This window comes from Pithys albifrons, chromosome 2 (assembly GCF_047495875.1).
Source record: "Pithys albifrons albifrons isolate INPA30051 chromosome 2, PitAlb_v1, whole genome shotgun sequence".
Taxonomy (NCBI): Eukaryota; Metazoa; Chordata; class Aves; order Passeriformes; family Thamnophilidae; genus Pithys; species Pithys albifrons.
Genome location: NC_092459.1, coordinates 108,586,934 through 108,602,846, shown reverse-complemented (window position 1 = coordinate 108,602,846; position 15,913 = coordinate 108,586,934). Strand labels below are relative to the sequence as shown.

Sequence of the window (15,913 nt, the reverse complement as noted above, 5' to 3'; positions counted from 1 at the left end):
TCAAATGGATTTGGCTGGAATAACAGAATAAATTAATCAAAATCTTATTTTAGTCCAATGTGGACCCTCAGGAGATAAATCAGTTCAGCCGGATGAAACAAAATAAAACTACTCTTTGCCAGACAATACTGCAGGTTTGTGTTGGGTTTGCATGACCAGCTTTTGGTAGCAAGGGGCTACTGGGAGGGTTTCTGGGAGAAGCTGCCAGAAGCTTCCCCATGTACAACAGAGCCAATGCCATCCAGCTCCAGCACAGACCTGCTGCTGGCCAAGGCTGAGCTTTAGGTAGATGTATTTGCAGATAGAGAAAAGAGAAAATGTGAGAGCAACAACTAATTAATCAAAATCCTTGTAACTAACCGTAAAAAAAACAAATAATCAGGGTGCAGTAATAGTGTCAGCTAAACCTAAAAAATAGGTTCTGACACTGTTTGAACTGGTTAAGCCTCACCTGAGTGTTCCAGAGCAACATTTCATCTGTGCCTGAGGAGATGATCATATAAACAAACTACTGCAGGAAAAATCAGGGTGTGTATTTGCAGCATGTCAGCTGCAGTGCATGTGTTCACTCCCAGCCCAGAGTAAATACAACAAGCTTATCCCTTAAGAAAAGGGAATAAACTACTGGGCACTTATCGTGGGAGAAAGGGTAGTTACTGCACAGCAGGTGATGTGTACTAAGCTCACACCCCAGTTTATGTGTGGTGATTTGCTCATAAGCCATTGTTGTAAGAAAGCTGTTTCTGAGAAAGCCACAATGAAATAATATTGAAGGTCTACAGCTTAACTGACAGAGGAAAATAAATAATTTTAGGCAAAAATTCTTAAACCCCAAAATATTATCAAATCAAGCAAGAATCTTTTGACTGTTCTACAGATTAAATATTTCAGAGCAGAGCCCAACATTTAAAATGCATTTTTTCATTTATTTTAAGTTGAAACTGGAGAAGTGGTTCTAAATAGACTTATATCACGCTAGTGTCCAGTGCAGGTGGTCATATCAAGCAAAAGTTTTGCACTTGGTTGCCCTGAGATGTCCTCAGTGTGGGTATCTGCAGCTGAGCTGACCCCTTTACAGCCAAAGCTTACAAGTGTATGTCCAAACTGGTTCTAAGATCAGGCGAGCCCCATCCCACCCTTATATGGACACAGTGGCTTGAAGCTCGTGGTAGTCAGAAAATCATCCAAATGTCACCCACACATTTAGTGATTTGATGAACAAAGCAGAAGTGTTCTGGAGATCTGCCCTCAAAAGATAGTTTCATACAAAAAAGCAAAAATAACCTAATAAAATGCAGAAAAAAAAAAGACTGATGTCTTGTTCAAATAGTGTGGCTTATAGACAAAGCTTTAACCAAGTTTTTTACTATCTTAAACTTTGCTCAAATAATAAAGTATTTTATCAAGAGTGGACAACTATAAATAGTTGCTTCTGCAACTCCATATGATGGATCGCTGCACCTGCAAGTGAATCTGTTGATAAATCCACATTACCATATCTGAGTGAAACTTGCTGACAAGTAGTGTTCAAATAAATATTACAAGAAGGAAAGTCAGTAACATCCTGAAGTTAAAAACATTCGGGGAAACAACCTCTTAAAACTATAGTGTAAGATTACATTTTTAATTTGCTTGTAAGTGTCTCCTGGAAACAATGAGTGAAATACTTGCTTAAATCTGCTAATTTTTAAGGGGCAATGCAAATGGTTTTTGCAATTCTTTCTATTTCAACACTATGGACCAAGTGCTGTAACCTAACTAGGACAAAATTCTTTCTCTTTTCATTGGCTCAACGGTAACTACAGGTTTGGCCTTACACAGAGTGTTGCATATCAGTGCTCAGACAACCTCTGGCTTTTATTAATTAAAATTTTCCACAAAATCATACATCCAGACTAAAATTAAAAGAGCTTCTAAAATATCATTCTCAAGACAGTTTTACAGGCAGAATTTTGTAGAGGCTTAGCTAGAACCCACTTAACTTGGCTATTCATTCTCTCAGTTTTTGCCATCCAGGATACTAATTTTCCCTTCCTTCTGCTTCCTTCAATGTCCCCACTGGATGGAGGGTCACCACCTGAACCCAAACAGGCTCTCTCCCATGGGGTCTCTGAAACTCTTTAGGACTGGCTTTTGTGTCAAATGTTGGTGATCACTTCATTAGCCTCTCTGTAACACATGAAATTGCCAGGACAGTGACTCAACAGCACTGCTCTTAAAGCCACGTCCACCGTCACCTTTTCTGTAGCAAAGACCTATTTTCTCAAGGACCTAATGATGCTGGGAAGTGCATTTTGGGGTGCTAAACACACAACAGCTTAGAAGGGGGTTATTTCCCTCTTGAAGCTGCTTTTACATTCAGAAGTCAACGGAGATTCCCCTGTTTCCCTCTCACCAACTACAGCTGAAAACACAGCACTCTGATCTCCACTGGAACTATTTTTTTTAACTGGAGTTCTCTACACTTATATATTAAAAAATGGGGGGAAAAAAAGAAAAAGATGCTTGCAGTTTGGCACTTCAAGGGTCAAACATGAAATAATTTTGCATGATTAAGTAATAAAGCCACAGGGGTAGGAGTGACAACAAGAGAGGTAGAATTATTACTAAAGCAGAAACACCAGCTGCTCTTGTGCCAGATGCTGGAAACATTAACTTGCCCTAACTCCACTGAGAAAGACTGCTTGTGATAGTAATCACTCTGGCACTACCTATCTGCACAATCAGCCAGAGCACCTCCAAAAGTCACCCTGCCCTTCAACCCACTTGCCTTTTGTAACACAAACATATTGTGACACATCCCTTAAAACCAAACAAAACCTCTACCAAAACATCACACATACCACTTTCCCCTTGGCAGAGGATGAAAGAACAAGCCACATGTGAAAGATATTTAGTTACGCCACAGCCAGACTGGCAGGAGCACAGGCATGGGGGGATGTGAGCAGTCTGACAAACAGCACAGGGTCAAAATGTAACTGCCCAGCACTTCTAGAAAGCATTATGATTGGCATCCCCATCAGCCACTGATGATTTCCCATTACTTTTATTAATACACCCACAACACATTACTTTTCATTAAGAAATAGGAGAAGGGACAGTCTCCGTTTTCCTCCCGATTAGTTGGTGTGCTGCTCTCTCTATAGGACTATCCTAGAAGGATTCGGGGTTTGGTGCTGCACTGTAACACTGTTCTCATTTGCAGTGTAAAATATGCAGCAGGGAGTTCAGTAGTTCACACACAAGGTAAAGAAAAGCGCTGGTGAAGCAAATGCTGTTCTATATGACAGTATGTGCCAGCAAAGAGTTACCCTTGAGTTTCATGTGTGTTGCAGGAACCTTGTGTTGGTCATACGCGACTTCAAAGTTTGTATTCCCCACCTACTTAAAAACATATCTGTAGTACTGAAAGTGTGCTGCTGTTTTCTACTTGCATTTGTTGTATATGTCGACTTCTCTAATTAAGTATTTTGCACAGAAATTAACTGATTTTAGAGTTCTGTTGTACTATGACTAAAAATCCAAAAGGTTGTCCTCATATTATCATCTACAGGTTGTCTAGTATAAAGCTGTGGAGATACATTATTCAAAGAGATTATTTTTTATTTCCCCAGATTTCTAATGTCTAGCTGACCTACCAGATACAGAGGGTAATAACCCTCTATTTGACATGTCAACCAAGGAACACATCTGAAGATTTTTTTAAGGTGAGTTGTTCATATGCACATCCACTCCATTGTGTGTGTAAGACCATTTACACTGAGGATTTTTTAAACCCCAGTAGCATGCAGAGCCAGCTTGCTGATGACCCTCTGCCATGCACCACACCCACAGCATGCCCAAGGATGCTGGGAGCACTCATGACTTTAGTTTCTCTCCACCCTGCATTCCCAGGGTTAGATGATTATGGGATTAGAAAGATAGAGGGAAAGTAGCTGATTTGTGAACAGGCACAAGAAATATCTGTCTAGGAAACAAGTATCTACTGGCAAGTAATCCTTCTTTTTCTTTGAGTGACTGTCAATATATACATATTCATACCCTGAGTGACTCCAAGCACACATGGTAAGGCTTGAAAGGAATATCCTCAGAATATCTCTGCCAAATGGCACATCGTGTTCCTCGCATCTGATGGCAAAATACTCAGGAAAGGAGGCTCCAGCTGGCTGCTCTGCACAGCTTGGGGAAATCAAGTAACAAACTCTACAGAAGACACTGAACTTTCGCAAAGTCTGAGTTCCAGATTGAGCCTTGTCCAGATAAAAAGATAAAGAGACTAATATGTAGTGAATAGAAAAAAACTTCATTCCTGCACGCATAAAAGGTTAATCTCTTGATTTAAGCAGATCACAAGACAAGTGAAACAAGCAATGTGACGCTTTAAGCCTGTAGGACAAAGTCTTCCTTAAACTCCTGAACCTCTGTCATGCTCTTGAGCTTCTGGGGTAGCCACCAAAAAGGTTACATTCCCTTAAGGATGCAAAGACAAACAGGCAGGCATAGTCTCAAAGAGTTCCTAGAAAGTGATGTCAGTAATGAAAGCTCCACTGAGGTCTCAAAACAAGAAATGTTCTAAACCATGAGTGAACAATGGGAAACAAACAGGGCAGCCTTCTGCAGCTGGGCAACAGGATGAGAAGAAGCTCTTACATTGTGTAGTTTCAAAATGTAGTCCAAACCAAAGGCAAATCTCCCCAGAATGGTAAAGGTCTAGGTGCTCCCCGTGCAGAGACAGTGATCCAATTAGCCACAGACATGCACAGCAGATTCCTGCTGTTGCTGAGGGCCAGAACTATCTTCTTTAATTTTTCTTAGCCCCTTTTTTCCCTTCCTCAACATTTTGTGAAGGACTGGAAAAAAGGCACATGTCAAGAAGGTCAAGAAAGGGAAGATGAATGCAACCAGTGCCCATTACAGGTCTGGAGCAGAAGAGCCAGTGCTTCTCAGAGGTGTCTAAGGTGAATAGAAGAATTCCTAAGCAGCCACTAATCAGACAGTAAAAGCTTCAAGAATGCCACACCAGTTGTCCCACTCTTCATCTGATAGCCTGGAACCCCTTAGATCTTCCAACCTGGTTTAGAGCCCAAGGAAGACACACTATTGTCACATAAACCTGACAGAAGGTTCATCCCTCCCAAATAAAAAACACCTTATGACACAGGAGAAAGAATCTAGTGCCACCCTGTTTGCCACAATCACTGTCATGTTATTGTATGTCATACAGTGACAATGTGTGGGAGGAATATTTGGTACACACACACCCAATAGCTCAGCATTGCTGCCCACAGCTGTGTAGATGGGACCCAACAGGGATTGTAGAAGTACACAGAACAGACTCAGAGAAGTGGAAAAGTGTCCCTGACTATGACTGAGGATGACAGTACAGGAGAGATGTCCCCAAAATAACCAGAATCAACTGAAAAAACCCCATGCCCCTCAGACACTAAGAGTGTTTTAGGGACACAAGAAGGCTGATACTTTGGATGCAGGCTGCTCATACTGAGGTTGCCATGAGGCATCAAGCTACTCCAGTGCTAAGAAACAACACCAGTTTATAATTTCCTGTCCCCAAGATGAGAAAGAACTGACTCTTTAGTCCCTGTATTTTGGGGTCAGAACACCTCCTGCTTTCTGCCAGAACAGGTTCTCTCTGGAAAGGAAAGAAAAGTGGGTTTGGAAGACAGCAGTTTAGGTAGGATGGGACTTGTACTGCTCTCTCCATGGAGAAGGGAGCTCTTCTTTTTAGACCAAAGAAGGAAGAAAGGAATACAGACTGAATCTCTTAGAGCAAGTTGTGTATAGACTACTAGATGGACAAAAATAGGTGATTTATATTGCCAGCTATTTTGCCTCCTTCTGTGATCCTAAGAATTCACTGTCAAGGGACAAGGAAACAAAGCCACAGATTAGGACACCAGAACTTATTTCACATACCTACAAAGCTGAAACAACTCACTTCAGCAGCTCTAGAAACATCTGACAACTTTACAGGAGGGAGAACATGCCCAGGATAGTGGCTTTACAGCTTCAATGGCCTAATACAAAAGACACTGCAATATCTCTGTTTGAGAAATACAAGCTGTGAGACTACACCACGGCCAAAGGATCACCACCCACATTGTCATTTGTGGAGTCTGAAGGCAGAAAAACTGTGTTGTGAATAAACATTCAGCTTGTCCAAAGAAAGCAAACAACCACAGGTGGAAAGAGAAGATCAGAAATGCATCCTCACTAGACCTGGCATTAGAAATCCCGTGGCTGCACCCCAGGCTGCCCCTACTCTGTGTGGTTCTTCTCCATTGCCATGAAACGGCAGCTTGGTACTTTCAGGAGGCAGAAAAGTCTTGGTGCTTTGAACAGGGAAGGTTGAGCACAGCTTCAAACTTGAGAATTAACTATGAATTGCATTTTCAAGCAGCTGCAAGCTAAAGTCCATACATCCAGCAGATACCTGGGCATGGAGCTGAGGACAGCAGAGATGTTTGCTGTCCTGGTGCTTCTTTATGGCCTTATGGCCAAAATCTTATCAGATTAAAAATTTACGGGTGTTGTGTATCTCACTTAAATGGAACAAGAATGGGCATGTTGGTCTGGAAAGGGGATTAACACCTAGCATGTGGTGCAAGGCACAATGCCAGGAGGCTTGACTGAGGACGCCATAAAAACAAAAAGAAAAAGAAGAAAAGAGAGAAAATTAAATTGTAATAATGAAGATTAGTGCTAACCAAGAACAGCTGTGATGTAGTAAAGATTCCAATGAAGGAAATTATGATATAAACCATCACCCAGGTGGAACAGAGTCGCTTGACAGTATGTGTTGCTCACTCATGCCACATGAGAGGAGTACTGGTAACACACCTGACAGGTCCAAAATCTCTGGTTCAACTGGCAGCCCCCAGTGGCAAATACACAGGATCTGCCTCAATACAAAGAATGTGACTCAAAGGATAAATCAATTTTCCAGTGGCAACTGGCTCACTGCTATTGCTACCTCAGTACTGCATGCAATAATTCTATTTAATCAAAATAAAATTTTTCATTTGTAACCCTACAGAAAGAAAAATCATGTTTCACTAAGCACTTGCAATTAGCAATGAATTAAGTAAAACAAATTCATTACCTTCTGCATCGGGGTCTCCAAATGGATTTAGTTCTGCTGTGTCAGGATCACCAAAAGGGTTCGTACTGGAGTTGGCCAGATCTTGCTCCCCTTCGTCCAGAAAATTAAGCTTATTGATAAGCTCTACAAACAAGTTAGAATACTGTTTTAATATAGATACAAACTGTTCATCTAACACATCTGAAGCTCAAAAAGTTCCTTGTCAACAGTTCCTTGAAACACTGCACCAGGGTATGGCACGAACTGCACAACTAAATTAACACACTCCAGTAGGTACATCAACAAAGGGAAAAAAAAAAGTGAAATGAATGAAACTTCTATTTGCTGATCAGAACATTATGTAACAGAAATGACTACTAAGAAAGCCTTCTATTTTCTTCATTAAATAAACATTGCAGAACATCTAACAAGCTAAATACAGTGATTTTGGTTGTTGAAATACATGTTAACTATCGGCAGGAAATTTTAAATTTTTGGATATAATGTGCACATAAAAGCAGAGAGGGGACATTTTGTCACGTTGGAGAGGTCAAGTATTAGTGACTACAAAACTAATGTTTTAGGCTTAGGGTCTGATGGGGTTTTTTTTCTTTTTTTTGTAATTTTTTTTCTTTCTTGTTCATTATCAGATGACAACGGAGCTGTAGAGGAGACAGGCTCTTTCTCTATCATGTTGTTACCTGTTGGATGCACTACAAATTACTGAGAGTCATGCTGGGTGGAAGCACAGAGATAAAACTGACAGCTGAATACAGGCAGGAGTCAAAAGGTAATGGGTCACAGTAAATACAATCAGAAACAGAAAGAAAGGATGAAAGCTCATAGACCTTCAGAGGAACTGGCTGATTTAGCTGAAGGCATATTTGCTCGCTTTATGCAGTCATCTTGATCTTCATCTAAGCTGCTCAGAGCATTCAACTGGTTTACAATTTCTGTAAATAGAAGCCAGTCAAGACAAATGTAAGGTAAGGGCATTTAACGAAACAGAAGTGGAACGAACACTGTTACCAGAGAGAGAGTGAGGGAGAGAGGGCAAAAGAGAAGACACTCAGAGTTAATTAAAAGAAGAGAGATTTAGAACGAGTCCTTACAATTACATAACTACAGTAAAGTACCTGTGCAGGTGCTTCAGTGATAATTTTACATGAAACCAGTTAACAGACACAAACAAACCCTAGATTGCTGCTGTCAGCAACAGTAATTAGTTTTATGAGGACCAGTATGCACATCTTAGATGGATGTACCAGATACAATTTAAAGACTTTCCCTGATTCTGAAGGAAACCTGTATATTAAAACATTGTCAATCCATACAAAGCAGTCCCAAGACCACTTATCTCCCTCCCAAACCCTTAAGGCTACAGACAACTAATATTTACAACATGCACTTTATATATTTTATTTATTTTTACACAAACACCCTGATTATTTAACATTTAGGATTAGTCGCCATTAAATTCTGATCTATGACAAGATGAATTTATCTAAAATACAGGATCAGTATTGTGCCATGAGGATGTAAACTGAATCTATATATCTTGGTTAATTTTCACTGTCATGCTACGTAAGCAACATCTTGCTGTTTGGTAAAATCCTATTTTACCTTCTATCCATAGTGGAGAGGTCTGACTTGCCATGAACTAGCAATTTTTAAAACATATTAAAGTTTAATTGTAACCAAGCTGTTGATGCCTCCATAATTCTGACAGGAAAGAAACAAAAACCAACTAGGTCTTAGTGGCTTATGGCCCAAGGGGAAAAATTCCTTTCTGCTCCCTCCACAGCATTTAACAGATGCAACTTCTGTAGGAATGGGGACTGAGCCTGGAGCACCTCAGAGACATCAAGCACAGGTTTCTGTGGAGAGGGGACAGCCTTCCTCATCCTCCCAGCTGACAAACAGGCTGGAGAAACCTGCTTGTTCAATATCACTGCCCCACCAAAAGTCTTTTCCATCTCCCATTTTTTCCCAATGAAGAAAAGGTATGATGTCTTCTGGTGTCACCAGTGAAGTCAAAGCTATCCAGATGCCTTCACTGCACACTTCTCATGCCAGTCATTCTTGTATTTCCTTTAAATTTCAAATTTCTTGTGTGCACATGAAGCTACTTCTTATTAACACTTTCAGTTTGCCGCTGTTTTAAACTTCACTTTTCCTCGTCTGACTTTTGTTTGGGAAAGCAAAAGTTCATCTTTATTTGCTGAACTAGTTTCAGGGAGCAAAATATCGAACTAAGGTAAAAATTGAGGAGTACCGTGACAGTCCCAACTCATGTTGGTTCCCACAGCCATCAGAACTTTCTGGCTGGGGGTGCTTTTTCATAGTTGACACACTGACACTATTCCTAATTTCATGTCTTCATGGACAACACAAAGAACCCGAAGCCCAAAGCAATGCAGAACCTGAAAATATTTCTGTCATAGGGTCAAAAACTTCTTTGCCAAACTGAAACTACTTTGCAAAGGTAAGTTAATCTGCAAATTACCAAGTAAAATTACCCACTCTGCCAATACCTATTGGATGTACCATTTGTCACTGACAGTGAGAAACCCCAGCACAATTCCTCTGTAACACACCTCCCAACTGTTCCTGACCTTAAAACACAAATCTACTTACATGGGATTACACCTATATCTGTCTACATGGAATTAACTCAACCATCCTCACTTCCTTATTTTAGCTCCAACAAATATCAATGTTATCCTAAAAAACACCACCAAAACTGCCCCAAAACTTGGGTTTCTCAGTATAAAATTATATATATACCTTAGAGATCTGAACAATACAATACTACTTTCTGGGAATTTTTAAGACTCAAGATACACAATGGAAAATCCCTTCTTGTACTCAAATAAAACAGAGCCGACCTCATAAAACAGTAGTACTAACAAGTTACTAGTTCAAAACAGGCTGAGATGCTGACATGATTTACAATTTATTATGCCAGCACGTGAAAAAAACCCAAAACAATTACAATTCGGTTTTTATTGTCAGAAAATAACAAATTAAGTTCAGAGCTTTAAAAAGAGGGAATTCTTTGATGTGGTCTGAATCACCTGGTTCTATCTGCCAACCTAAACACCCATATGCACTTCAGTGTTTCTCATTACAACATTAAATGGTTTATGTCATATTTTGGAGTATGGAAATGGTAGGTTGGAGATTTATATCCTACATTATCTTTTATAAATCTCATTATCTACAAATGTACATTAGCTTGTTCTACAGGTATGTCACATAAATCACTGGTTTGGGGTTTTTTTTATTTTTCTCTCTTCCTCCTTTTTTTTCCCTAAGCAGCTTGGTGATTCTGACAAAAAAGAGTAAATGTATCAGAAGTTTACAAGAGAGGGGTAGTTTTGCAAACTGCAAGAAAGGCTTATATTGCTGTCCAGAAGCCTGCCCTTGAAACAGGATTCAGACTCCTGCAATAAGCAGCACATGGGCACGTTGCTGATTCCATGTGGTGCCCCAGGACAGTCACTGTGCTCCTGGGCAGATGGAGCAGGAGGCAACTATTAACTTCAGCATGAGGCTCTCAGTAGCAATTAAAACATTAAGAGAAGCAACATACTTATTACTACCTTGTCTGTGAGTTACGAGGCACATTTCTTGAACTATGTTGGGATGCCTTGTCTTCAACTGAAGACTAAGAACAGGATAATTCTGGGAGGTTTAAATCAATCTATATGAACAGTGTAAAAATAAAGTATTTGAAACTTAATTCATGGCAAGAAACATAATTTTCAACTGCACACAAACCAGAACAGTCAGGTGGAGATACAGCTTTTACACAGGAAAAATTTAAACAAAGACTGGGAAGGAAGAGGGGGAAAGCCTGAGATGGAGGGAGATTTCTTTAAATTAAAGTAGTGCCTGAAAAACATCTTTCAGTCTGATCTTAAGGTCAGCTGTATAGCAACGGCTCCCACGTTGACCACACCAAATTCCACAGTGCTTTTAAGGTCAGTCAGTATTGCACCACTTATTTCACAGCTGAAGAAACAGGGGCACAGATACCTATTCAAAGTTAAGCAACACATCAAGGAAGAGAAGCAGCATTTCCTAACTCACCTGCACCATCTAAAGCCCCACAGAGCAGACCTCCCTTGTTCTAGCAGTGAATATATGTGTACATCTATAAAAACTCTAACTTTGGGCCCAATGAAAAAAAAACAAAACCCCACAAACAAAACCAACAAAACTTTTGTACACTGCTAAAAGGAACAGTGTCTGTGATAAAAGATTTGCAGCACATCTTGCACCTGTGCCTCAAGAATGACGACTTTCCACTTATCAAGTCATCCATCTCTTCTGTGAGAAAACCTGGAGTCAAAGGCAGAACAATCCCTTCTGCTTTGCTACTTGCACTTTACTTTTTCAAGGCTCAGTTACAAACATGTAATGGTCCCATCATTCCCGGGAAGTGTTATAGCCATTTTACAGTGGGGAAAACAGGCGCTCCAAAGTGAGGGATTTGCCGCAGGGAACTCTGAGTCAGGGAAGCATTCCAGCTCCTGGGTGCCAACACCCAACACAGCAGCACAGGAGAAAATGTTGGTTGCAGCAAGCTTTCAAAAGGCTTATGTAACTTCCTCAATTAACTTTATGGCACTGTGTGAACACTATTTTTGAAAGAAATTTTAGAAAGAGTACATCGCTACATTACTTTTGTTACATCTCCTTCTTTCTAAATTTCTACAATGATTCCTACCTCTTCCTCCCCTGGTTCCTCAGCTTTTCTCCCTATGCATTACTAGTTTTCTCCATTCATTGTATTTATTGCAGAAGTCATGCCAACTGTCAAAGAAATCAACCGAACACATGTTGAAATAGATGCTCTACATTTTATTTATTAATGTTTACTTATTGTCCTATCTTTTATGTTCTGCCATTTGGTTGGGAAACTATGTGCACTCATTCCCCCTTCAACACCCCCCTCCTTGTCTGTGGTGGGAAACTGCAACTCAACTACTGTGGCCAATGTAAGAAGCAAAATCCAAGACTGACCTTTCCTCCCTCAGGTCCCCTTAATGGTTCATCTACAGAAAAAACAACCCAACCCTCTCATCTTGTATAATTCGAAAACAGTATCAGAACAGGCTGAGAAATGTGCAGAAATAGTGTATTTCAGAAGTATTTATTACTTCTGCCTTTCAAGTAGGTAATGTATTCTTTGCTTAAAACAGATATTTTTGGCCCTTGCAACAAGAGATGGAAAAAAGCTGAAATTACTCTAAAACAGCTTGAGCCAGGACCTTGAGTTGCACATCAGACAGCTCATCCTTGCCCATCAACCTCCAGGGATGTTCACTGCATAGCCAAAGGATAGTGGACTAGTCTAAACTTTGTGCTTGTTCAGGAATCATTTGTTGGCTTGTTTAGATGCTGAATGCTGCAAAATCAATAATAACCATGATCTGATGCTTTTCAGCTGCTGTCCTTCTGCATATGGGTTCTCTTAACACTCCTCAGGGCAGTACTCAGATCTCAATAAAACTCTAGTGCACAGGAGTTTCTAGAGACTTTATGTTGCCTCTCCTTTCTTCACTCTTCTCGGTGATTATCCTATGGCCTGGGGAACATGTCAGATTCTCTTTGGTGTTCTGATCTGAATTATTCTGCTTACATTGGGAGAGAAGTCAACTTTGCAGAATGATTTCAGTGGACCAGACTGGTCTACCTCTGCTCCCTGATCAAGAATACATTATCTTGATCCTGAGATTAGCTCAGTTGGTTAAAACTTGGCTGTAATAATGCCAAGGTCATGGGTTCAATCCCCTGTACGGGCCACTGACTTAAGAGTTGGACTCGATGATCCTTGTGGGTTTCTTCCAACTCAGAATAGTCTGTGATTCTGTGATCTTGGTCTCTCAAATATTTCATTCTGGACTTTCCAATCTGCTCTGTGCCAGACACATACAGCCTAAGTAGAGATCTGGTCAGGGTACAAATGTTTAATTTCATATGTAAAGCATAGAAAAAACTTATTTGCATCCTTTCACAATACTAAATGTAACTAAGTAATGACTGCTTCAGGCTGAACCTTTTAGTTGCAATGAAACCTCAAAAAGAAGTGATGAAAGCAACATTTCCTAACACTAAACCAATGTTTCTCTGAATTTTCAAGAACAGATTGGACAATTCACTTCTCTGCTTAGGATACTCTTAGAATCCCTTTATTTCAGACATTTTTAAAAGGACTGGAATGAAATCTGGCACCAGAAGTCAAATTTCTTTTCCTGATTCTTTACACTAATTGCTCCTACAGAACTCACCTGGACCAGTGTTCCATACTGATCTCTACCAACAATTTAACACCATCTCATCCTGATCTGACTTGCAATTAGTTCAGCTATCCTGGACACACTAAGCATTTTCATCAGCAATTCAAATGTGGTTATACCATCTCACTTCAAACAACCTTACTATCAAATTCCCTTCAAGCCCTTTAACAGCCTCCTGATTTCATTTCCAACAGACACCCCCACCCAAAAGGCAGGAGTCCGCTGCCTGGAATTGCCATGTTACTGAGCAGAACCTCAGCAACTGTCCATGGCACAACTCATTTTGCAGTTATTCTCACAAACTGCCTTCATTATTTCACTTGAGCCTGTCCTCTTGTCTTCTCACTCACTGTTTTTTCTACTCTGTTCACACTGGTTCTTTGCTTCCCTAAAATGCTACCTACCCAGTGCATTCTCTCCCAAAACCAGGGCACACATACACCTATTAATGCTCCTCATTTCACAAATATATCCTAAATTTTGTTTTGGTTGAGAGGTTAAATACAAATATATAACCCATGGAGCACAGCTGACAATTAGCAAAGGAAACTATATTTTACAATGCCTGTGGGAAAACCAACCTGTAATTTTTGCAGCCTTTTCCTCTTGATTGACTCTGTTTTCTTCATCTTCTTCATTGTCTTCCTCAAAATCATCCAGATTTCCAATATCAGCTTGTTTCATACTCATCAGACTAGCCAGGCTTTGCATGTCTTCATCCCTAAATAATAAATTTCATACCAGGCATTAAAATGCAGCCTGTTAATACCACATCTGATATTACCACAATATTAAAAATTCTTTAACTATTTTGATGTTTTCTTCAGGGAGGTCTGTAAGCTCAGATCTGATTTTGAATTTAGTCGAAGAACAAAATTAAAACACTCATGTATATTAATTTCAGAAGGGAAAGTTTTCTATTAACAAAATTCTAAAGGGTAAAAATAACACTGCCTTGCATTAAGAGTAATTTTAACTCCTGCTTTCTAAAATTTTAAACAGCCCAGAAACACTGGTAAAAGCTTCTCTGGTCTGTTTTGGTTGAAGTGAAAATGCTTGGTCAGACCTACTGTCCACATGTTGCATGCAGTAACTATCACTATTCATTTATAACTCCTGACACTGTTACGGAAATTAAAATTCCTTTTCTAAATATCTAAAATTATTAACAAGATAAAAAAGCAATAGTAAGACAGTGTCTATTTACATACACTGCAAACCAATGCCTTCACAAACAGCAGCTTTTCCAGGCGCCTGGTTCAGGGCAGTGTTATGAAAGCACTTTTGAAAACTTACAATCTACCTGACTTAGAGTCTTCAGCCTGAAACATATAAATTTCAAGGGAAGAAGGTACATGTGAACCTAAATGGACCAGCTTTTACAAATTGTGGCCTCAAAATCCACCCAGAGCCTAGTATAGGTGTTCCCTATATAGTTCATGGATGTTGATTGTTCCAAAAAAGTCATTGGCTTCTTCCATTCTCATTTTCAGCTGCATTTTAACCATGTTGCATCACAGCTAAATACTTCAGAGTGTCATTCTTATATGGTATGTCAAGATGTGGTTCACAACAGATAAATCAGAGAAGGGAAACAGTAATGGTAATTAATACTAATCAATGCATCTGTGGCTTTCAAAGCCCACAGAAAAAAGCCTTTTTGTGTCCAAATGTATGTTTTGGAATGCTGTTCATGCAACATTTCTGAGGCACTTGTATTGCAGTGTGTAATGTCTACAAAATGCACGAAGAATACTAAAAGCTAGAAGTAAACTGTTACTCTTTTGGAGGGAAAAAGAAATTTAAAAAAGAGGCAGAAGAACTACTAGAGCAGTAGTTTCATCTACCTCTTGTTGTTCTGCCATTCTCACATTGCTGTATTCTAGAGACAGAAAGGAAAACCAAAACAAGATGGGTGACAAACAATCCCTTCTCCAGCTACATGAAGCTGTCAACATTTGACATCTGGAATCTGATAGAAATTGTAGGAGAGGTTACAGGATCTGCAAAAACAACCTGTATCCTCTGCCCTCCAAAGGCCATGGAAATAAGGGACAGAACCAAGTGAGCAAGTCGAGGGAGTGGCAATCAGTGCCCAAGTGATTTGTTACTGAGAACACCAGACTGAAATCAGAGCAAGAAACAACTTTTACTCAGTTAAGAAACTAAGTATGGCAAGAATGATAGGTATGCTGAAGGATACTCTCAAATTGTGCCATTCTATACAGAAAGAGCTCTTTATCCAAAGAATTCTTTGCAAAACAACACAAAGCAGGTTATTTGGCTTAAAAAAAAAACCTCAACAAACAACAACTTACGTGGCTTTTCCTTCTCTCAGGAAAATACATGATAATGAGAACTGTAGTGTGGCAGATACCACTTTCTTAGACAAAGGCTTGAATTTTAACCTGACATCTGTCTGTGTAGGCATGGGGCTGGCATATTGCTTCATGTTGATGCTGCTGGTGGCAAGAGCTTTTCTACGCCCAGAAGGAGATTCCTGAAA

General features: G+C 39.9%; 1 protein-coding gene across 11 annotated transcripts in view; it reads right to left on the bottom strand.

Annotated features, from left to right (window-relative positions):
* Positions 1–15,913, bottom strand: part of EHBP1 (EH domain binding protein 1) — a 226,009-nt gene that overhangs the window by 116,203 nt on the left and 93,893 nt on the right. For 7 of the 11 annotated variants that reach the window (XM_071582029.1, XM_071582030.1, XM_071582033.1 and 4 more), the window contains exons 6-9: positions 15,726–15,907; positions 13,989–14,128; positions 7,948–8,052; positions 7,121–7,243 (exon numbers count right to left, since the gene is read on the bottom strand). In XM_071582029.1, the coding sequence (XP_071438130.1) occupies positions 7,121–7,243; positions 7,948–8,052; positions 13,989–14,128; positions 15,726–15,907 (550 nt within the window). The remainder of the gene's footprint in view (positions 1–7,120; positions 7,244–7,947; positions 8,053–13,988; positions 14,129–15,725; positions 15,908–15,913) is intronic. The other 4 variants (XM_071582032.1, XM_071582040.1, XM_071582036.1 and 1 more) reach the window with 1 other exon arrangement.